We start from the raw sequence: 24,288 nt of genomic DNA on the forward strand, positions 1-24,288 counted from the left end.
GCCCCGCCAAAACACACACACACACACACACACACAGGGCAAGTTTGAAGAAGACACAAAGCTCAGCAACTGGAGCCATGAGTCAGGATCCAGAGATCTATCTATCTTGATAGTCAACACTGTCAGCCTCCCATTTACAAGAAGGTGGTGGGTTAGTTAGATAGCGGTGTGCCTGCAGACCTCGTAGTTTCAGTAAGCTAGCTGCAAGCTCACTGAATCAACAGTCTATCAGTACAAAATGCTAATGTAATGAGAAGTACTGGGTGTAGGACTTGTGAGACAGTCCAGTTGAATTTTGTGTCCTGATCAGAACCCATTTGAAACCTCAGGTTCAGTTCTAGATATTATATCATATTTTAGGAACAACAGTGGGTAAGCTGAAGAGGGTGCAGAAGATGGGAACCAGTATAGGGAGGGGCCATCTAAGCATCTGTAAGGAATAGGAACTGACTTGGGGGAGTAAAGGGATGTAATTGTGGTTGGTCTACAAGTATATGAACGGTTGATGCATACAGAAAGAACCAGACTTGTTCAGCTTAGCCACAGAAGGCAGAAATAGGAACAAGTAGAAGATGCAAAAAGGCAAACACAGGCTTGATGTCAACACAAATTTCCTGACAATTACAACTATAAAAACGGGCATCAGGAGGGGCAGCTAGATGGCGCAGTGGTTAAAGCACTGGCCCTGGATTCAGGAGTACCTGAGTTCAAATCCGGCCTCAGACACTTAACACTTACTAGCTGTGTGACCCTGGGCAAGTCACTTAACCCCCATTGCCCCGCAAAAAACCAAAAAAAACAAAAACAAAAACGGGCATCAGGATGCTCTGGCTTCTCTGACGGGGTAGTTTAATTAAAGTTTGGTTGGCCCCTTCCTTAGGTATGGGTTGAATTAGATGGCCAGAACACCCCAACCCCTGGGAATCAAAGACTAAATCCAGAATGTTCCTCACAGACACTACCTCCCCCAACCTCACCTCCCACTCATGAGATTCAGTGGGCTCAAAGCTTACACATAAAAGTTGCCATAACTATGTCATCCCAAGGCCTGGCAATGCCTTGTGTTGTCGATAAGATTGAGTTTCCATTGCTGAAATACAAATTAACTCCAGCAGAGAAGTTAACCTGGAGTTCATATACCTTCTCCAACATGAATTTCAAATATTTTTTGTATTTGATTGAAATCTGCCCCTAAGTCCAACCCAAACATTCAAGTCCCTGCTATAGAGGAGGGAACAAAAGCTAGAAAATCCAGGTGTTCCTGCCCTCAAGAAGAGTGCATACAATTCGACAGCTGCAAAGCCCTTACAGAATCTCCTCTAGACCCCTTCTTCTTCCATGGGAGCAGAGCCCAGACTGAGGTAAAGCCAGAACAAGAAGCCCTCGTAGGGTCTGTCCCACAGTGAGTGCCGAGGCTAGGGCAAGGGGATGCTTCCCGTTAGGAGTTTATTTCCAAAGTGGCAGCATTGCAGGCAGGGGCTGCAAATCACAAAGCATCATTGACTACCCTTCAACAACTCTAACTGCCCCCCTTTTGCTGAAAAACATGAGTAAATATGTTCAGGAAGCTGAGTGACATTATCCCCAAAATTCAATTTCACTATTTTCAACAAATAAAATCCATTATTTTTAATTTGTCAATTTGAGTAGGGTATGTTGCATTTGTAGCTTGGGGAGTATATGAATACCATTTGCTGCTCCTTAGCAAAAACTGCCATTGAACAATTCCAACTCTTAAGTGTGGTTTGTGGGGTTTTGTTTGTTTGTGGCTAAGATAATATGGGATAGGGGCAGCTGGGTGGCACAGTTGATAGAGCACTGGCCCTGGAGTCAAGAGGACCTGAGTTCAAATCCAGCCTCAAACACTTAACATTTACTAGCTGTGTGACCCTGGGCAAGTCACTTAACCCAAACTGCCTCACCCCCCCCCCAAAAAAAAAGATAATATGGGATAGGAAGACAAACAACCTTTATTCTGAGAAGACCAGTGGGGTCATATGACCCCATCTGAAACAATGCAAAGAAAAACTGCTGAGGTGGCACCAGTTGTCCTTTTAAAATCACTGCTGTGAAATTAGAAGGAACATGACTAAAACTTACTTAATGTGACAGAGAAAGGATCAGAATGATACTCACCATAAGCATTGTACATCTTGGGACCCAGATCTGGACGCACAAAATAATTCGGTAATCTGGAGGCCAAATTCAGTTTGCCATCTCTCCTGGTATACTCAGGCAGTGGGATGTTTGTCATCAAGTCTTCAAACCTAGTGTTGGACAGTGGTGAATTTCTAAATTTAGCCGCTTGGTTTCTATTTTCTAATTTTGTAAAATGCCAACAAATCTCTACCAAGGAAGGGGACAGTGATGCTAATTTACAGCTTTTCCAGATAACTGGAATGATGTAAATGTCTTTCCTTCTCATGTCTTCTCCTTCTTCTTGTCTGAAGACAACCTGACTGACTGTCTCACTGTCCTCTTCTCCTCCAATACCTGCTTTCTACTCATGGATTTTAAGAGCAAGAGACACTTTCTCAACCCCATCTCTAACCTCCCAATTTGGCTACATTTTCTTGCATCCTGGGATCCTTCCCTTTTACTTCCACCAGTCACATGCTGGTTCTCACCATCCATTAACTAGACGTGTTCCCTTTCCCAAATTAAAAGTTGTGATCTCCAACAAACTCCATCCCTCCCTACACCTCACCCTTAACCACAGTCCTCATTCAAGACCTACAATTCCTCCACCCCTCAGTACCTTCCTAGGTCAGAACTCCCTTTCACTTCCTCTCTGGTCCTGAAGCTGGAGTTAGCCATGTTAATACTATGCTGTTCTCTGCATTCTACTCCCTTGTCCCATCACCGAGAACCTCTTGCCAAACCACCTGCCTCTTCAGGCTACGTTACAAATTCATATCGCAATAAGACAGTCCTTTAGTTCCTTGTTAATTTATTCTCTATTTCATTCTTTTTGGTGAGGCAGCTGGGGTTAAGTGACTTGCCCAGGGTCACACAGCCAGTAAGTGTCAAGGGTCTGAGGCTGGATTTGAACTCAGGTCCTCCTGAATCCAGGGCCGGTGTTCTATCCACTGCGCCACCTAGCTGCCCCTCTCTATTTCATTCTTACAAAAGTGAGGCCATTTGTCATGACCTTCCCTCCCTTCTCTCCATCTTAAACCCCACTGACATCATCTAGCACTCTCTTCTCTGGTATCTGACAAGATGGGGCCCTTTTTGCTTGCCAAGGCCAAACCTTTCACACGGTGCCCTTGGTCCCATTCCCTCCTTCCTTCCTTTCTCTGACAGACTGAAACCTCAAGCATGCCCTCCCTCACTAATCCACAAGCTATCCCTATCTGCTAGTTCCTTCCCTACTACCAAAGTCTCCCTATCCTACAAAGAATAACTTTCATTAGGGCCTACCATCTCCTGAAGCAATCCTACAACTCCCACATTTTTTGTCTCCTCACACTTCATTGTCCTCAACAATCCAGTGACTCAGGCTTCTCTTTACTGTTGCTCACAAAACACACTCCCATCCCCCTCTCTGCATTTTAATTATTGGCCCCCCTGCCCACCCACATATGCCTGGCAGGGTTTCCATCTCCTCCAGTCTCAGTTAAAATCCCGACATCTCCAAGAAGCCTTTCTTGTTCCTCTTTATTACTAGCACCTTCCTTCTGAGATTATCTCCATTTTATGCCCTATCTTTTGCTTTACATTAGATTGTAAGCTCCTTGAGGGAAGGGGCTCTTTCTGTCTTCCTCTGGAGGCCCAGCACTTTAGCTTAGTGCCTGGCACATAACAAGCACTTATTTATAAATGCTTGTGGAGTTGGCATTTTTCCAGCAAAGACTCATGTTTAAGTGAAAAGCATCTTCCCCATCCTCCAAACAATTATTTCAGTGCCCTAAATATACTGACAGAACTTGGGCTGGCACCTCTAATCTTACCGAGAAGGCATCATATCTCTGAAATCTTCTCCTGGAGGCCAGTCCTTCAGTTTCAATACCATTGGTTCATCATCATTTTTCAGGCGACCTTAAGGGAAATAAAAGCAATAATTCACTGTTGCCGTATTCTGTAACTTTCCAGAATTTCATTAACACCAAGCTTCTGACACCAGAAGCACATTCTTTTATACACTGAGCTTGCCTAATCCTTGTTCTTGTCTCTAACACTTTAATAGCAGAAAGCAAAATTCTAGAGGGACCTCTAACAAACTGTATCATAGAGATTTTATAACCTTAAGTTTCCTAGATAAAACTACCAGCTAGTTCACATTTTTATTTTTCTTGCTACTTTCGACAATTAATAAGTCTTATTCAAACAGGTTCTCCTCAGATCCCGTCTGCCCTTCATTCTGATGTTCCTTGAAATCAAGCCCCACTTGATACTATGGAATCAGCAGGATATTAACACTGACACACAAGAGTGGAACAGCGCTTCTTAGTTCAATGACACAGGTGGTCAGTGCTCAGTCACCTGATACCAGCACAAAGACAGGCTCCCTGCTTGGATCAGGTAATGCTAGAAGGAAGAACAGCCAAGTCTGGTTCCCAGTCCAGGGCCCCCTCACACCACTATGGGACACTACTTCTTATCACTGATACTATAATAAAATGTCATCAACAGGAGAAAAGTCTCATCACTTTCATGAATCAGAAAACCAGCCCTAACAATGTCATAATTAACTTTCAGCTTCAAACACTTGTTTCAAGGAGCTCTCACAAAACAAGTCAATTTTAAACAACCATACTTATTCAAGAAATAAGACCAAGGGTTTCTTATTTGTTTGTGGAAAATTGAGTTTCCTTATCTATTCATATTTTATGATAGTTTTATCTTTAAAATGAAAATGACTTCTGTAGACAGGTCACATGATCCTTAATAAACAAGTCTCTTCTATTTCATTTGCAGGGCAGATGTGTTTAAAAAATGTTAACAGTTCTATCTCTGTTATAAATTTGTCACTTTACTTTTCTAGATAAGAGCATGAAACCAACCCTGTGTGCCACAAGCTAATCCAATCAATAGGCATTTACTGCCTGCTTACTATGTGCCAGACATGTGCTCACACACAAAAGATATTGGGGGGGGGAGGAGAGAGAAAAACCTAACATATTCCTGTCCTCAGGGACCTCACATTCTGCTGGTGTTTTCCACGAAAACAGCAATACATTATGCTCTGACACTATCAGTTTCATAAAGAGCCTTTCTCTTAATGGTCTGTTATCTTTAAATTGGTTACTTTTAACAACTGGAAAAACTATGCAGCTCCTCTTACAAATATCTTGCTTTAAGTTTAGTAACTTAAGTTACTAAGTGTCAAACTTAGTAAATGAAGTGAAGCATGTATTATATTTTTAACTGAATGAGATGCTATTTCTCAGCTAGATCTTTTTAGGCCCATATTTCATCTGGACATCAATTAAGTGGTGTTAATGCAGAATCTAATATAATACAATGAAATCATTTTTATTTTTAAAATGCATCAATTGTATTGAAAATTCCTCTATAGCAGTAGAGCAGCTAGGTACCCCCAATGTGGTCATGAAGAATTGATACAACTAAAACAACTCAATAACAACAACACCACACCCAATATAAGGCTACCAGGTTTTGTATGACTGCACTACATCATCTTCCTTCAGATGGACCCTATGATACCTACTTGGAATATCTTCAAATCCATCCCAGAAATCTCCCACTGTGGCTCCTGTGATGATCTCATTAGTTCTGCAATTGACTAGATCTACTTCCTGCTCTCCAAACTCCTTCCTGAAGGAGTCTGGTTTCCACAGCTCTGCATTCAGTCTGTGATGCACTCCAGACACCATCACTGGCTATAAAGGGAAAAGAAAAGAGTGTTCAATAATCTTCTCTTTAAAACAATTTTTTCTACCTCATCTCAGAATACTATCTCCCTGCTTTGAACTGTCATCCATGAGTATGACTAAATTGGCATCTATCTATGGGCCTGATACTATCTTTGTAGGTTTAGAGTCTTCTAAGTCTCTCTCCAAAATACTTTGTATCCTATTCATTAATATTCGCTTACTGATAGTTCTAAATTTTAGTGCTTTATCCTGAATTGATTTTTAAACACAAAAAGCCTTAACTTCCCACTAAAGAATGAAAAAGCAGGGCAACTAGATGGCGCAGTGGATAGAGCACTGGCCCTGGAGTCAGGAGTACCTGGGTTCAAATCCAGCCTCAGACACTTAACACTTACTAGCTGTGTGACCCTGGGCAAGTCACTTAACCCCAATTGCCTCACTAAAAAAAAAAAAAAGAATGAAAAAGCTCTGGGGGCAGCTAGGTGACACAGTGGATAAAGCACTAAGCCCTGGATTCAGGAGGACCTGAGTTCAAATCTGACCTCAGACACTTGATACTTACTAGCTGTGTGACCTTGGGCAAGTCACTTAACCCTCATTGCCCCAAACAAAAAAATGAAAAGCTCCCTTTGTCCTAGACACACACACATGAATCTTCAAGAATACCAGTCATGAGCAAAAGAAATAAAAGTTAATTTAAGCACAATGAAATTTACTTTCAAGTGTGAGAAAGCTACTTTTATGATGCAATCTGATGTCCAACCCTACTCAAACAAAAACTAACCCAAACCTTTACTCAGTACAAAAGAAGTTTTGCTATAAGAAGAGTATTGAAATCCAATGGTATAACCCTGTTTGCTAAGGCTTTCTCTTCAGTTATTATATACAATTAAAATGGTATTTGCAACTCTGGCCATAAACAAATTCAAAAGCAAGTTGCATCAAAACAGCCTAAGTGTATTTAGTTTTCTATAAATCAATAGAAAAAAAAATTTCCCCTCATTTATTTGAGGAGCTTATATATGGAGTGTAGGGAAGGAGATACTTCACAAGCTCCTTTAATGAAGCTATCATAATTATAGCACTAAGAAGTGGATGGAATTGAGGCACAAACAACTGTGTGATCACTATGTAAAGAATCTAAGTTTTTTATCTTCAAACTTACTTTTTTAAGCATTGCAAAAATTTATATATGTAAATGAGCATTGTGTTGTGTTTTAAAGTGGGCATCTAGATAGTTAAGGGGTGCTGCTTTTCCACACATTGCCATTAAAAGCCAGCCAATGGGGGCAGCTAGGTGGTGCAGTGGATAAAGCACCAGCCCTGGATTCAAGAGGACCTGAGTTCAAATTCAGCCTCAGACACTTGATACTAGCTGTGTGACCCTGGGCAAGTCACTTAACCCTCATTGCCCCACCAAAAAAAAAAAAAAAAGAAGAAAAGAAAAGAAAGCCTAGTTCCAACTCATTTATGACTCTTCAAAAATGGTGCTAGAGTTGGTCAACCAACCATTTTGCCTTTTGGCTGTGTATTAAAATTAAATTTACCCATTAGAAGACAAAGATGTGTCATCATTAATGATATTGCTGTTGCTTGTCCTTTGTTCTCCTGACATCAAAAGGTGATGTCATAACTTGCAGTGAACTGGATATAAGTGAGGGAGGGTTGTGCAACGTCACCAACCTCATTCTCTCCTCCAACGCCATCTGGCTCCAGGACACTGGGAGATGATCCTGGATGTTTAAGGCAACTGAGGTGAAGTGACTTGCCCAGGGTCACATAGCAAGTAAGTACCTGAGGTGACATCTGAACTCAGGTCCTTCCAACTTCAGGGCCAGTGCTCTATCCACTGAGCCACCTAGCTGCCCCAATGATAGGATAAAGTGTGAACCAAAGGCTCAAGAAAAGCAAATTCTCAAAAAGGCTTTCTAAGGATGATTTGTACATTGGTGAAATGATCTTTTTGGATTAAGTATAGAACCACCCAAAGTTGTTAATCTCAAGTGAACAGTGTTCATTTGGAAGTCTAAATCCTAGTACTGAAGGCAAAAAGAAAAACAAATGCTGCTATATTCCACATCAATTCTACATATTTCATATAACCAAGTGCAAAAATTAATGGTACCAAAGGTCTCCACTTAGAAGAGAACACCTTAGTGTGGACTGGGCTATTAACAGCTGGCTCCAGGGGAGGGTTCAGTCAAACAAGAGGCACATGAAAAGGGGCAGAGCAAAGGCCGCCCTACCTGTCCCTGCTTCCAACACTCTCTGAAGACATTCCAGTTGTTCTTATGGTTAGGATCCTGCAGACACAGCAAGCGGTTATCACACAGCCAATAGTGAGGGGTATCAAATCCCAAAATGCTGGGCTTGATGACCAATCCCTGAGGCTTCTTTGGGATATCACAGGAAGTCTTATTTTGAACCAATGAGGCAAAGATGTCATCCAAGATTTTTGGTGTGTTCTTGAGGCCATTTTCAGTCTAAACTTACAGAAAGAAAAACAAAAGGATTAAAAATATGTAGCTCTCTGCCTCCAAAGGAACCTGGTGTACTGTATGGCAAATGCAGTGTCCAGTGTGGACATAATCAAGCCCGAAACCTAGAGGCTGAGGTTAGGAAAGGATACTGAGGATCCACAGCAAGGGATCTATCCCACTCTGATGTCACTGGCCAGATAACTAGACTAGTCTGGAAAGGCTTCCCATTACCTGGGACCCTGCCCATCCTGAACTCTCATCAGTTATACCCTCTAAAGGTCAACAGCGAGTGTGAACAAACCCCATGAAGTGGTCTGCATGCATTAAAGTCCACACTAATTGAGATTATGATGTAAAATGTCAGAACTGGTTCTAGCCCAGGTAGCATAAATTCAGATGAGACCACTGCAGATCCATTATCTTCTACTGCTAGATCCTGAGCAGTGAAGGTCTGCGAAGCAGCCAGTGACCATGTACATGCTCTGTCGTTTTTTTATTTCTTGTTCCTGATACAACTAAAAGTTAAGCATACCTTCCCTCCAGAAGAGTTCAGCAGATTCCGGAGAAAACCAGAGCTGTTGTTGCTTACAGGTGTTAATATTGTGCTATTAAAGGTGTGCAGAACAGTAGGAGGTTTGGTCAAGGTGGGCAGAGACTGGAGAGATTTGTTTTCATTTTTTAAAGTTGGCATTGTGAGTGGTTTCTCTAAAAACAAAGATACAAACCTAAATTAGAAAGCAATCTATTTCAAAAAGTCATACCAACCTCTTAATAATACAATTCATTTGTAATGTAAAGACTGAAATAAAAAGTGTATAGATTATACTCAAATTAAAAAACCCTGCCCAAAACAAATTAAAAGTTTAAAATCAAAACCAAAAATCCTCCCACACACTTCTGGAATTTTAATTTCTGTGTCTCAAAAGCACAGGGAAAACCAAAATGGCAGAAAGAGTTCTCAGCCCATAGTCTTTTTTCCTCTCCTAGCCCCCTCAGACGCTGGGGCATGCACTATGAATTCAGTCCAATAGCTCATGGCCTTTCTGCGTAGTGGACTAAGCGGGAAGGGGGAGAGCTAAGGAGAACAGTAAGGCCCTGAACCGTGCCCAATCCCCAAAAGGGGGCACCCGGCCACTTGACTTTTGACTTTTCCACTGCCTGTATCATGTAGCTGCTGAAAAGCAGCTGCACCTGTGCTCCCAAATCATGGCTCTAACACTTTAAGGCCCCTCAGAGAGCAGCTTACTTATGGGGCTGAAGGGCTGGAGTTACTCCTCCTGCACAGAGGAACAAAGTTAAATGGGACATATTAAATTACATATTTTAAATGAGGAGAGGGAGAGATTCTGGGATAAAGTATAACAACAACTTTACATGAGGTTAGCCAAGTAAAAGTTTAAGCATTCAAACCAAATTTGACAAAAATACCAAGGATCATTCCACAGATTTGGGGACAACAATTCAGATGAACACAATGCTAATTATGTTCAGAGATAAGTAAAGGTGGAAAGAAGGGGACAAAATGTGGCAGGCCTACCGACTTAAGAGCCACTGTAGTCTTCCCCCTTGGCAAGTCGGTGCTCCTTTCCTGCATGGCTGTAGCAAACAACTATTTCCTTTGAAACAAGTCTATTCAGCCATCAACAGGGATTTTCAGGTTCATGGCCAAAACAGCCACATTTACACATTTACAAGTAGGAAACAAAGGCAATGGGACCGCGGGCACTTGATCTCTCTGGATTTCAAAAATCATCGACAGAATAAGGATGTTGCAGCACAGTTGTCCTTTCCAAGTCCTAGATGATGGGACTCTACTCACCCTTATTTTCCTTGTTAACATTCCCACTGGTTAAGTCAGCTAGCCAGTTTAAAGGAGAAGGACTAACTGGACAGACAGGCTTGGTGCCGCAGCTTGGCTTTGCAGCAGGGTCACTGCTCCCATTTGCTGGGTCTAATACACAGTTATTTCGCTGGAGGGCTGTTCCTAGACTAAGCTTTTCTCCGGCTAAAGAATTCTGTTAAGAAAAAAACATATGAAAAGTAATGGAAAATAATTTCCAAAGTAAGGTTTTTCTTCTCGCCACCTCTTCAAACTAGTCCAACAAGCTGTCCAACAGTGTCGGCCAATGCAAGGCAAGTGAGCAAAGCTTTCTGGCATTGACGTTATAAGCAAAAAGAGAGGGATTAATTTTAGCTTTCAAGAAAATATAAACACGGGACCTGGGCTGGGGCACGGGGAGAGGAGGACTCCAAACCAACTCTCTGAAAATGTTGTTACCCATTCCACCCCTTAAAAATACTCTCCCCCACCCCACCATGTACATTTTAAAGCACTGTTTCTATAGCAAACCCCTGACACACAGGCAAATGTTTGGCTCAGTCTGTAAAATTGGAGACTGCTTATATTACATCGATTTAGAGGCAAAATGCAGTGAGGAGGGTGAAGAAAAATGAAGACTTATGGGAAGAGAAGGCAAGGAAACAAACCTAAGGATCAGAATGGTAGACCTCACCCCAAACACTGATGTCCCAGCCCACCGTCATCTGCCAAGACAGGCCACTGCCCTTTGTTAGCAATCTTGTCTTCTCGTCAAGCCTAACTCTACTCCAGCAACTCCCAGCCATTCCTCCTAGTTCTGCCAGGTAGAGGTGTCTCAGCTGACAAGAGCACCAGCCTTGGGGTGAGGAAGTCTTGGGTTCATACTATATCCCATACTGAATGCAGATGACTTTTTCACTCGTTTTTTCACATACTACTGGCTTGCTTTATTACTTCAAAGAGAACTTCTGTCTCCAAAGTGCAGTATTACATTTCAAAAAACCCATTTTCTGGCTTGAAAAGCTGTTTCCTTCCTGGGCCCCGTGTAAGAATTTTTACACAAAACATGATGATCCTTCTTTGCCTGTGCTCCTTTCCCAACCCCTCTGGCAGCAGCAAAGCATCTCATGTTGTCTGAAAAGACAGGGGGGCCAAGGTGAGGCCTGGGACAGCAGCCGTACCTGTCTCGTGTCCTCCTTTGGGGATGGCTTGGAGAAGAGTTTAATCTGCCGATTTGAACAAGGACAGTTTGCCTTTATTCCCCATTTTGCTCTCACAGAGTGAACAATATCTCCTACGTCATACAGAGCTACAGAGAAAGTTAGACAAGATGACGAGCAATGAATGATATTCCAGGGGGTTGCACTGCAAACAGAAACTGACATTTCTATCTTTAATCTTGTTGCATTTAACAAGGCATCTTTCTTCCAGGTATATGTCTATGTTCTGCGCGCCCACACACACACACACCCCCAATACTGCCAAGATGGCCCAAAACATGTTTGACCTAGAGTCAAATTGTTTCAGAGACATGACTAACTCATTTGTTCTATTGAGGCCAAGTTGATATAAAGCACTATATGGATTTATCTTTAAAAACAAAATAAAACCACAAGTCAATTATTACCCACTATAATGACTCATAAACCTTAACAAGCCTTCCAAAATGAGTGCATTGCAGTACCTTTCCCAGGAATGATCTGTGTGGGCATGAGGTTTTCTGGTTCGTGGATTTGACTCTTCACACACTTAATCCAAGAGAACGTCTTGTATGTGCCACCTGCAAGCAATCAACTCTTAGTAACGCATCTGACACTGCAACTTTCCATCACCATTTCAAAACCTTTCCTCAAATAATAGCGAATGTTCTCAGAAAATAATGAAGGCAAAAATGAAAAATTTTAAGAGCAAAAAACAAGCCCTTACCTTGCTGGACATTTTTTTTCTTCATCCTGAAGCAGTCTACACAAACCCCAAACCCACAGCGAGGGCATACCCAGTGCAAGTTAAAGATTGTAGTGTCACACACATCACACATTTCTCGAACTCCACGAACAGCACGCTTCCAAGCAACTTGTCCTGGTGGGGGGGGGGAAACCCAGCTTCATTAGGTTTAGAGGCTGGGACAGGAAACTCACCAAACAGATAGTATTTGGTTTTTTGGTTTTCCAGAGTAGACACGGACTTTTTAGAACATCTGTAATTTGTCAGTTTCGATAGTAATAGTAATTTTCTCGTTTAGGTTAAACCAAAGCATTTAATGTCTTTAGGCTCGTGATTTCATCAAAATCAGAATGATGCCTTGTATTCCCCTCTCTGAACCTTCCAAATTGGTTGAGATAGGTAAAAGAACATTAGAATTAAAATAACGAGTAGGGAGGATGACTAAGGCATTAGGCAAAGGGACTTCCTATCTTTTAATTAGGTTTTGGTTTCCTTTTGTTCATAGAAAAATACAAGAAATTTCCAAAGAATGGCCCTAAATCAAGTGCCCCCCCCCCTGGAAAAATTATAAATGTGGAAAAGGAAAAGTGCCTTGCCCAAAGTCCCGCACAGAGGCAGAATTGCAGAATTAGTACCAACATTTTATGGCTATCAGAATTTTAGAACTTTAGTGGCCCTTAGCAAGAACAACCCTTTTATCCAGTCTTCTTTATATTATCAGCACCCAGATTTAGAGCCAGATGAAATCCTGGAGAGGTTTCATCAAGTCCAACCAACTCTCTCATTTTTCAAGGGAGGAAAGTAAGACACAGTTTAGGGTCACGAAAAGTCTTAAGTGTCTGAGGAAGGACTTGAATCCAGGTCATTCCTAACTGCAAGTACGGTGTGCTGAGAACACTCCCATATCATCTCTTCTTCCAGAGCTTCTAAGCAATCAAGTGCCTAGTACAATGACTGGCACCTCACCTAGTAGCGGCTTTGTCAAAGCTTCCTGAAATTCAGGATTTCAACACTAATTTAGCAGGTGAGTTCTCTGTGTGACTGTGTGTTTGTTTTTACTTAAAGTTAAGGGTTGGTGATCTTATCATCTGAATTTCTGCACTGTCAATGCTACAGTGACTCAGCAAACAAGAGCAGGGTTATCTTCCAAAACTGTGTGACTAATCTGGATCCCTACTAAAAAACCCCAGTAAGGATATGTGGCCATGAGACACCCAGAAGATACAAGAGTGTCCTTCATCTCAGTTCAGTCCCCTGAAAACTACTAAAGGGGGAGAGGTTGTGAGCTCTTCCCGCAGGGCCCAAACCAGACTCAAACCAAACATCACTGGGAAATGTTTAACAAGACAAACAAGATAACAGAACAAGGAGTGCTCATTTGTAGTTTTCTAAGTCAGTGTGCAGGGGGATCTGTTTCTATTTGTGGTTGACTCCACCAGTCTAGTCTCCATTTTCATGTCCAGCACTCTCAGAAGGCAGCCAGCTGGCCAAGCTGGTGCTTGGTAAGACACTGGACTGACCTTATTATATATTTCTTCACATTTCCAGCTGAGACTGAAGACAGTTTTTTTAATGTGAAGTGGAAGATAAAGGACACCTAGAAATGTTCATTCAACTACCGGATATAAAGCAGGCCCCCCATTTAGCAAGAGATTGACATCAATAAGAACATTTCCATTTTGTGGCACAGCAGGCACATCGAGTCTTTGATTATGCCAATCAAAACCTTGCTCTGTTCACCAAGCCCTGCCCTCTCTCCAAACCCTTGTCTACTTGAGGCTAATGACTCCAGCAGTTCCTCTCAGCAAGCCACATATGGCATTGATGACAAGTCAATGAGCTTAACAGTAATATTAAGCACCCAAAAGCCATGGGGAGGAAAAAGGGAACAGTACCTTCCCTCAAGGAGATGGGCTTCTCTTGAGGCAATTCCAGCTTTTACTTTTTTTTTTTTTTTGGTGAGGCAGTTGGGGTTAAATGACTTGCTCAGGGTCACACAAGTAGTAAGTGTTAAGTGTCTGAGGTCGGATTTGAACTCAGGTCCTCCTGAATCCAGGGCCCGAGCTCTATCCACCTCGCCACCCAGCTGCCCCCAGTTTTGACTTCTGAGGTTAATTTCCTCTGGGTAAGTCTCCAGCTGTCAATGTCCTCCCTGCTGCACCCAGGGCTGAGCACAGTAATCTTCATGTGTCTTTGACTGGGGCAGAGTATAGTGACCACCTCATTCTGATCAATGTTGTTATTCTGTCCAACTCTCCATGACCCCATTTAGGATTTTCTTGGCAAAGGAACTGGAGTGGTTTCTCATTTCCTTCTCTAGCTCATTGGACAGATGAGAAAACTAAGGCAAAGGGGGTTAAATTGACTTGCCCATGACTGTACAGCTAATCAGTGTCTAAGGCCAGAGCTCTAGCCACTGAACCCTATCCACTACACCACCTAGCTGTCCCCCTCTTCCCCCATTCTGATCATCAGACCTCAAATAAAGCCTAAAATCATGTGGGATTTGGTTGACTATTATCATGTCACACTAGTCAGTCATTTATTAAGCACCTGCTACGTGTTGGATCTGAGGTTACAACAGACAGCTTGCTTCAGGTTGCTATTTCTACTCTTCTGTTGGGTTCTCTGATGAATTCGGAAACTCCCTATATCTCATGCAGCTCTAGGACCAGCTTTCCTATTTGTCTGACATCAATACTCCCATTCATAAAAGTCAAGTGGATCAAAAACCTCAAAGCCAAAAAACCCCACAAATTATTTAAAAAAAAAAAAAGAAAACTCTCCCTTGAAATCTGAATCTGAGGGCTTCTTCCCAGAGTCTGGCTTTCCCCATAGCCCGAGAAAGCAGACATTGGCTATCCCAGATGAAAAATGTTTTCTCTGTTCCCTTCGTTGCATTTATTCCTCAAGAGAGGAATAAACCAGCTACTTACACTGGTCTAATCCTATACACTCTACAGAACACCTTCACATAAAGGATTCACCTCATTCTCAAGATAAACCCAAGAGAGACTGAGGAGCAGGAAATTATGCCTTTAATCCCACTTCAGAGATAAGGAACTAAAGCTCAGAGGATCTGCCCAAGTTCACACAGCTCTGGAGATGCAGAGATGGGACTCTTAGCCAGACTTCTAACTGGGTCCAGCCTGCTTCTTTATGCAACAGTACCTTTTCTCATGAAAACAGAACTACTGTCCCTTGTTGAATCTAACAAAGCAATTACACATAACTCACTGGTAACTGATAGTGAGTAATCCAAGCAAGAAGTCACACTCAATTGAAATAAAACATATTCTCCTTAGAACTTTGGCTATTTATTTTTAGTGATAAATTATCAAAGTGGGGGTCAAGGCATCTCAAAATGCCCTACTCCCTAAAAGATGCTCTTACTGTGTGGCTCAATGGTTGACATTGCCTCCTTTTCAGATATCACCATTTGGCAGAAGTGGTCTCCAATGTTGGCAAGGATATATTTTGCAGTGTCCAAATCAGTACCCACCACATTTTTGGCCAAAGGCAACCACAGACCAATGGCTTCCATATCATACTTGTTTGGGGTCAAGAAGCCTTCTACACGCAACACACCATGTTTATTAAATTGTAACCTATGGGGAGAGACAATAAAATTAGTAAATTCATAGCCTTTTAGGATTATTTAATCACAGGATCAAATACTTGAAAGCAGTTATATCAAGCCTGTTCGCCATCTTGGTGCACATTCTGCTATCCCTCTTTACAATACACTCCAATTTCTAAGTGTTTCCTAACCTTCAATAGTTTGTTTATAAGTCTGTTGGTGACTTACATTGAAGGGGGTTAAAAAAAAGATACTGACAACTTAATTTGGAAAAAATATTTCAATAACTTTTTCTATATTAATTGGTTTACTTTGTGATCTTTTACATTTTATTTTATGCATTTTAACTCATTCTGAGTTCATATAATATCAAGTGACGATCATGTAATTTTTTTCAGACAAAGTTGTTAGATTTTCTGATCAGGTTTCTAGTAGAAGGTTAATAAAGAATTAAAATTATCACAGAAGAAAGTGGACAGTAAACAAAAGGAGATACGCAAATGACTTTAGAACTAAGCTGGTAAGTAGCCTATTATATTGACAGAGAAAGAGTCTATTTCAGGGACAGTCACCCCTACTCTTTAGTCCCCTGAAATGAAGCATGAAATAAAAGAAAAATGTTACCATTACCAAAGGTTCTGATGTACTTTATTCAATTAGCAGTAATTACATCCAATGTAAAAGGGTTAAGATGCATCACCACTTAAGGTTCTAAATGAGTTTGAAAGGCAGAAAATCACATCTACATTGATGGTTACTGTGCCACGCCATAAATGCTGGAGGGTGGGAGGGGTTCTTCATTTAGGCCAGAGGTGTCGAAAAGGAAGCCCATGTGGCCTACAATACTCCCAAAACCAGATTAAAATCTAATTGGGAAATATTTAACAAAATCAATAACACAACAACATAGATAACTTCATTGAGAACGAAGTCAAAAAGCAGCCTGCAGGGAGGCCCCTTTTCTATTTGAATCTGACATCACTCCTGTAGAAAATGGTGAACCACACCCACAAAAAAGGCCTTTTGAAGGTGATCTGTAGCACTTGGAGAAGGCAAACAGAGATCTGAGTCATTCTTGATCAGGTTGTAGGCAGGTCTATTTTCAGTTCAATTCAACATTTACTTAGAGCCCAGGGAAAATGAGCACTCCTTGTCTTCTGGGAGCTTACCTTATACTGGGAGCCAACAACATGTACACACAGAGAGGAGTCAAGTGACAACTGTATAGAGGACAAAGGGGAGAAAGGCTGCTCCAGCATGAGAGCAGTTTGTGGGCCTGCCCAGAAGGAGAGAGGACTGGCTTTGGGCAACATCTTTTGGAGAACAGGCGCTGTGGGTCATGAGCAGTACTTTCAACAGTCTGGGCTGAGTTAGCAAAGAGAGAAACTCTGTATAGAACATGTTCGATTTCAGGAGCCCAGGATAACTGAGCAAGCGCTCGAGCCAAAAGACAGTAAACAAGGAGTCCCCTGAAGAAAAACAACACTCATACCCATTGGAGATGACAACATAAGTCAAGTGAACAGGGAGATAGATGATGCTTCCCAGCCAAGGAGCAAATTCAGACCAGGAGAAGTGGAGAAAGGAGGCAAGAGCTGAAGAGGTCAAGGAAGCTTAAAACTCAAAGATGCTATTAAAACCTCAGAACCATTTTAGTCAAGTGCTGGAGTGTAAAACCCACAAGTGAGTGACACAGAGGAGGACTGCCAGTCCACATGAGGGTTGTTTTGTTTTCAAGGAAGATGATATACCTAAGCATCTTTACAGGCAGAGAAAGAAGTTGGAAGAAGAAAGATGATCAACAGGGCAAGCTCAAGCTCCAGATGGAGGGGCTGCCTGTGACTAGATGATGAGTCACATTTTCCTTTGTTTCCTCAGTAGAGTGGGATAGATAGTTTTGAAGGTTTTAAGAGAAAAGAAGTTTCCATAGAAGAAAAGTTAAAATAATAAATGAATGTGAAAAGACATTACACCGGGGCGCAGCTAGGTGGCGCAGTGGATAGAACACCGGCCTTGGATTCAGGAGGACCTCAGTTCAAATCCAGCCTCAGACACTTGACACTTATTACCTGTGTGACCCTGGGCAAGTCACTTAACCCCAAGTGCCCTGAAAAGGGGGGGAAAAAAAGGCATTACCCAGAAATGAATCACTAAGGTTTAGCCCACATTTCTGGGAGGATGGGTAGAAGAGCAATGAGTTGAATCCAGATGAAGTACCACCGAAAGTAAACCAATAAATTAAGATAGGCACCTGGTCTGATTGGGGAGGAGAAAAGGGGACAGTCTTGGTCCTAGATGTGCTGAATCTGTGAGCAATCCAAGAAGGCAGTATTCAGCAAGGAGGGACACAGAACTTCAGAATAAACTGTCAGAGATGACAATTAATTGTGAGGATGACATCTGAAGGGATACAGAGAAAAACTGAGTAATAACCCCTCACAGAAAGGAAAGAGAAATGAGGGCGCTGAAACAAAGAGTTAAACTAAGAATTTTCTGATGCTAGGAGACCTAAACCTATCTATAAGCAGAGAGGAAAGAAGCTAATAGAAGAAGAGATTATTAATGCTGCTAGAGGAAGGAGGTAGAAATGAACAGGACAAGACCCTAGAGGAAGTGAAATGGTGCTAAATCAAGAAAACAGGTAGAAGACGAAGACTTCAAAAGCAAGAGGAATGACACTTTCTGAGTGAATGGCTGATATGATCCTCTGGTAAGTGACACTGATGACTTCTGGCTCCTGCTCTTTATCAGTTGGCACTTTGGACTGCTATTAAAAGGGGAACTGAAAGAGGAAAAATGGAAAATTGAAAAAGGTCCCTACAGTCACCTCTGGCCTTACATGATCAAATTTAATTATCAAACACTACTATACAGATTCTCAGAAAGGAAAATAGTAGCCGATCTTTGTGCAAGCTTGCTATACCATTAAATTGTAATAATTTCTCAGCTAAAACCCCTAGTGCCCCCTTTTGACAGATGTAAATCATTGTGTGCTTTGATGGAAAAATCAGTAAAAAGAATTCTGCTTGTCAAATACATCAAGATAAAGGATAGTCTTTTTTGAGGAATGTATACATAGAAAGCATAGGAGTTAAGAGATGAAAGCGGCCTTAGAAAATTCCATCAATGAACAAGGTAACCTTTTATCTTACACTCAGGAGCAATTTTTTTTAAAAAACAAAAAAACAGAAAAGGAAAGATGAAAAAGAATATGTAGCCAAATATTAAATTCCCCAGATGATAGATTAAAGTCTATTTTTTGTTTTAATTAATTTCTAGAATTGTATCTTCCATGTATTAGTACCATAGATACCAGGTTGCTCAGCCTACTTCCCAACAGGACTCACCTCCTGAAGTGAAAAAATCGGCAAAAAACAGGGGAGTCCTTGTCCTTCCGGAAGCTATCTAGACGGCACTCCCGGCACTTGGACAGATTTGCGGTAATAGCTGCGCAGGCGCCATCCTGCACAAAGGCCTCACCACTTTGCTGTAGTTTCTTGACCTTGGCTGGGTCCATCAACACCGATTTCCGAGCAGGGACTAGGAAAACAAAGACAAAAATGAGGACCCATGATTGACATAGTCAGTTAAGCACTAGCTTGAGACAGATGGCTCTGTGCATCAGCCAACTCCTCACAACAAAGTTTCAGATGTTGAGCATCAGTCTTTAAAAATCTTTTACATGATCCATGGGAGTCTAATTATTGAAACGATATTGTCTCTTTCTGATTTCCCCACTATTCATTTATAGAGCCAAACCCATCAATCACCATTGGATCCAATACTACTTGAAAATCAATACTCCTTACACACAGCACTAGACTATCACCAGGGTTTTTCACAGCTTGAGACTGGAAGGATGTCTCAGCGTGACAGTTCTAGGACAAAAATGGCCTGTCAGGAAGATCAGGTGTGGCACCAACAACACTGGGACACAGGCTCTAACTGGGCTCTGCACTTATCACTGGTGCAGTCTTTATGCAAGTCACTTCTCCCTTCAATCTTAGTTTCTTCACCTGTTAAATGAGGGGGCTGGACTACACTGGAGCAGCTAGAAATGACATGTTATGAGTTTGGCTAATTTATTTGTAAACGATAGAACAATCTTTAAAAAAAATCAAATTTAAGAACTTATACTTTCCAAAACACTTTCCAAGTACCACATTATTCCAATAGAAACTAACCACAACATTCATTCTACAGATGTCTCCCCCATATATAAACAATTAGTGTGGGGCAGCTAGCTAGGCAGTGCAATGGATAGAGCAGTGGCTCTAGAGTCAGGAGGACCTGAGTTCAAATCCAGCCTCAGACACTTTATACTAGCTGTTTGACCCTGGGCAAATCACTTAACCCCAACTGCCTCAAAAATAAGTCATGAGGCAGCTAGGTGGCGCAGTAGATAGAGCACCAACCCTGGCGTCAGGAGTACCCGAGTTCAAATCCAGCCTCAGACACTTAACACTTGCTAGCTGTGTGACCCTGGGCAAGCCACTTAACCCCAATTGCCTCACTAAAAAACAAAAACAAAAATAAAAGTGTAAATACAGTATCACTGTTGCTTGAAACTCAAAACAGCTGTTGTTGTTTTTAAACTTCTCTCAAGGCCCTTGTCTCTCCTCCTTCACATAGTGTTTATTCGAGGTGTTTGTGTCTGGATGCCATGTAAATACATACCATTTATTTTTTTTAATTTAATTTAATTTTTTTTAGTGAGGCAAATTGGGGTTAAGTGACTTGCCCAGGGTCACACAGCTAATAAGTGTTAAGTGTCTGAGGCCAGACCTGAACTCAGGTACTCCTGACTCCAGGGCCGGTGCTCTATCCACTGCTCCATCTAGCTGCCCAAATACATACCATTTAAGTGTTTAAGGGGTTTCCTCTAAGAAAAGACAACTATAGATTCAAAATAAGAAGGATAAACTGAGACTTTTTTTAGCATTAAAAATAAGGAAAAAGGAGAAAAATAGAAAACAGTTCAGGCCAACTACAGGAAAAGGCCTATTTAGAAATGAAGAGACTAAAAGTATTTTACAACCTGGTCTGGTTCTATTTCCAGCCAAGCACACAGAAAGCATGACCCCTTTGTCTTGAGTTCTAAAGGGCAAAACCTGGAAACCAAAGAGGGAAGGGCCTTTTTTCTAGGAACTTTATCTAGAGAAGGGGTAGATTAACTAACTGGACAGACTAACAAGATAACACAAGATAGAGGAAGGGAAGCAAGAAAAACAAGGCTGGGCAAGTCATTTCCCTACTCTGGGTGTCTGCTTATTTATGATCAAGGGAGGAAGAAGGGAGACACACAAAAGCAGTGCAAGGGACTGGGCCCCTTCACCTGAATACAGCCAGGCTGGGCCTCCATCATATGTGTCTGCAATCACCCTGAATCTAAATGGCTTTGTTCATTTCAAAAGCCAGCTTAGAAAGAATCTGGCCTAGAGTTAAAGCCTCAAAACGAAAGCCCTTCTCGACAAGACAGGCACAAGCCTAGGCACATCGGGGTTGTGTAGCAACAAGTTAAACTGATGAAAACTTTACTAAGTCATGCCAAGCAGCATGGGTGCTTAGGCTCCACACAGTCAAGAGCCAGTATCGTAGATATTCTAAAGAAAGTGGGTATTGTAGGAAAATTGTCCATGCCATCCTGAATTTCAAAGACCAAGGGAGCTGGAGAGGGCAGAGGTCAAACTTTTTTCTTCTGTTTTTGAACACCCAATTTCATTTTCAGCCCTGTGTGATTCCTGGTTTCTCATATACTGCTAATGTGAAAAAACAGGGCTACCTAAAGAAATAACTTTTAATCTGAAAGTACAGGTGTATTACTTTCTCTCAATCTATAGTGGTTTAAGGAGGGGACAGCTAGGTGGTGCAGTGGATAGAGCACCGGCCCTGGAGTCAGGAGTACCTGAGTTCACATCTGGCCTCAGACACTTAACACTTACCAGCTGTGTGACCCTGGGCAAGTCACTTAACCCCAATTGCCTCACAAAAAAAAATTAAAATAAAAACAAAAAAATAAATAAATATAGTGGTTTAAGGCAAGCTAAAATTAATAATATCAAGATTCTTATTCTGAATTTCCAGAAAGATGAAAACCCCACATACATTTCAAAAAGAAAGCCAAACGGGGCAGCTAGGTGGCGCAGTGGATAGAGCACCGGCCCTGGAGTCAGGAGGACCTGAGTTCAAATCCGGCCTCAGACACTTGACACTTACTAGCTGTGTGACCCTGGGCAAGTCACTTAACCCCAATTGCCTCACTTAAAGAAAGCCAAAGGTACACTGCTCCTCAAAATAAGCAAACAGAACATAAAAAATAAAATTTTGGGAGCAGCTAGGTAATGCAGTGGACAAAGCACCAGCCCTGGATTCAGGAGAACCTGAGTTCAAATCTGGCCTCAGACACTTGACACTTAACTAGCTGTGTGACCCTGGGCAAGTCACTTAACCATCAATGCCCCACAAAAATAAATAAAATAAACAAAAAATTTCCTGGAAATGTCAACAAAAACAATAAACAAACTCAAGATACATCTGATACATCATGGATAACCACACATTTGAAGCCATAATTGTACTGTCTTACAAGATTTAGTCAACTAGATAAGAATTAAATTGAATTAAATATCTGAACACACACACACACACACACACACACACACACACACACACATTTCAGGGAAGATTTACAACAGCTGACCCTCAGGTCGCAGCAAAAAACAGACTCCAATAAAATCCAAACAGAAGGACAAGTCTAGAAATTTGCTGAACTGGAAAAAAAGTCTTCCAGAAATATACAAATAAATTCCAACTAAAAGAAGGAATGTTAGAATTCTTACCAGACTCATCTAGAACATATTGCAAACAGAAAAGACCACAGAATATCAAGAAAGAAATTTACAATTCAACTCTCTTAGCACATATATATATATATATATATATATATACACACACACACATACTATGCCATGTCAGCTGTGATCACACTTTAAAGGAAAAAAAGAAACCCTTCAAGTCACCAGAAATAAAACAATTCTACACTAAAGTTTAGAAAAAGGACAAAAGGCTGAAACATATATAAATCATAATTAATGACTGATTCCAGATTGTCTCCCAAAACTATGCATTCAGATCTATATTTAACTTAAAGATCCATCCCAAGAGATAAGAACTACTTAATATCTGTTAACATAATCCTTGAGATCCAAATCCCTGGAGATTGGAAATAAACCAAGAATGCAACTGATTAAAACTATAAAATGTATCAGATATGATGGGGGGGGGGGAGAGAAGAGATGAACCATGAGAGAAAAAAGACAGTAAAACAGACAATTTAAAAGGCCAGTTTTTAAAAAATAAAACAAAGAAGTGTTAAGAAAAGTGTAAAAGAAGAAGTCAGTTAACTGGAGACGGGAGAAGTAGCAGTGAGGGAGTGTCAAAACCTAAAATTTAACAGTAGAAAGTATAGCAATTGTGCTTATTTTTTAAACAAAAGAAAATGTACATTCCCTTTCAACAAAATTGAATGGCAGACATTGAATTCTACCAATTGTAACACTAAGTGTGAACTGAATTCACCCACAGGAAAAAACAGTGAGGATACTGATTAAAACAGAATACAACTCTTTGCCAGCAGCAGGAAGCAAGCTAAGACAAAAAGCTTTAAAAATATTTCAATTGAAAAACTGGTCTAATACAGATCCTGCAGCCTCAGAGATAGCAATGATAAAAACTGAGGCCCATGGATTCAAAGCAGAACACATTAATAGCTCAAGCATATTATGAAATGTTAAAAATGAAAATTTCTATTTTAAGTTTCTGCCTGCTAAATAAGAGCAAAACTTATAATTTTGCAAGCTACATAAAAATCACTGTAGGAGATCTCAAACACATTATTAGAAGACTTGAAGAGATTAATTAACAAGCTAGACTTAGAGACATATAGAAAATTTAACGGAAGAAAGGACTCTTCTTTTCAACTATACAGAATATTAAAACCACTTAAATTTTAAAGGAAGAACATTTACATACTGTGTTGTCAGCCCACAATACATTAAAATCAAGAATAAAGAGGTACACGGAATAGGAAAAAAAAGGATTAAGCTTCTGAATTATAGAGTGTAAAAAAAAAAAAGAAAATATTACAATGAATAGTACACATCAAGATCAAGATAAGACATTCTTGCCTTGGTGAGCAGGGAATGCCTAAATTCTAAGGTAAACTGAATGAACTCAATCTGCATTTAAAATAGGAAAGGAATAAAATAACCCAAAGAAAGCAGAAAAAGGTAATGCTAATTATAATGAAAGATTAAATAGGACAAAGCCCCCAAAGAATTGAAATAAAAGCTACAAGTGGCTTTTAAGAGACCAATCAAAACTAATAAACCATTAGCAAACTTAATTTTTTAATAAAAGAGCTCAAGTGGATATAAACTAGAAAGAAGAAAAGGGGGACTGCAATGTACACAACATCCAGGAAAAGGGGATTCTAATGCTCAAAAAACAGGAAACAGGTAACAAACAGAGGAAGCTCAGGACAGCTCAGATCGTTTGTTACGGATATCTTCCCCTCCCCTCCCCAAGACCAGCACCAGAAGGATTCACCAAACCTTCAAGTAACAG

At 41.0% G+C, this 24,288-nt stretch overlaps 1 protein-coding gene across 1 annotated transcript in view; it reads right to left on the bottom strand.

The window, feature by feature from the left end:
- The window catches only part of KDM3A (lysine demethylase 3A), an 83,262-nt gene that overhangs the window by 9,333 nt on the left and 49,641 nt on the right, over positions 1-24,288 (bottom strand). Inside the window, exons 11-21 of the mRNA XM_043983033.1 lie at positions 19,011-19,203; positions 15,477-15,691; positions 12,066-12,218; positions 11,824-11,919; positions 11,321-11,448; positions 10,140-10,335; positions 8,853-9,025; positions 8,087-8,323; positions 5,675-5,846; positions 3,954-4,041; positions 2,137-2,267 (exon numbers count right to left, since the gene is read on the bottom strand). Of these exons, the coding sequence (XP_043838968.1) occupies positions 2,137-2,267; positions 3,954-4,041; positions 5,675-5,846; positions 8,087-8,323; positions 8,853-9,025; positions 10,140-10,335; positions 11,321-11,448; positions 11,824-11,919; positions 12,066-12,218; positions 15,477-15,691; positions 19,011-19,203 (1,782 nt within the window). The remainder of the gene's footprint in view (positions 1-2,136; positions 2,268-3,953; positions 4,042-5,674; positions 5,847-8,086; positions 8,324-8,852; positions 9,026-10,139; positions 10,336-11,320; positions 11,449-11,823; positions 11,920-12,065; positions 12,219-15,476; positions 15,692-19,010; positions 19,204-24,288) is intronic.

Source organism: Dromiciops gliroides, chromosome 2 (genome assembly GCF_019393635.1).
Source record: "Dromiciops gliroides isolate mDroGli1 chromosome 2, mDroGli1.pri, whole genome shotgun sequence".
NCBI classification, from domain to species: Eukaryota; Metazoa; Chordata; class Mammalia; order Microbiotheria; family Microbiotheriidae; genus Dromiciops; species Dromiciops gliroides.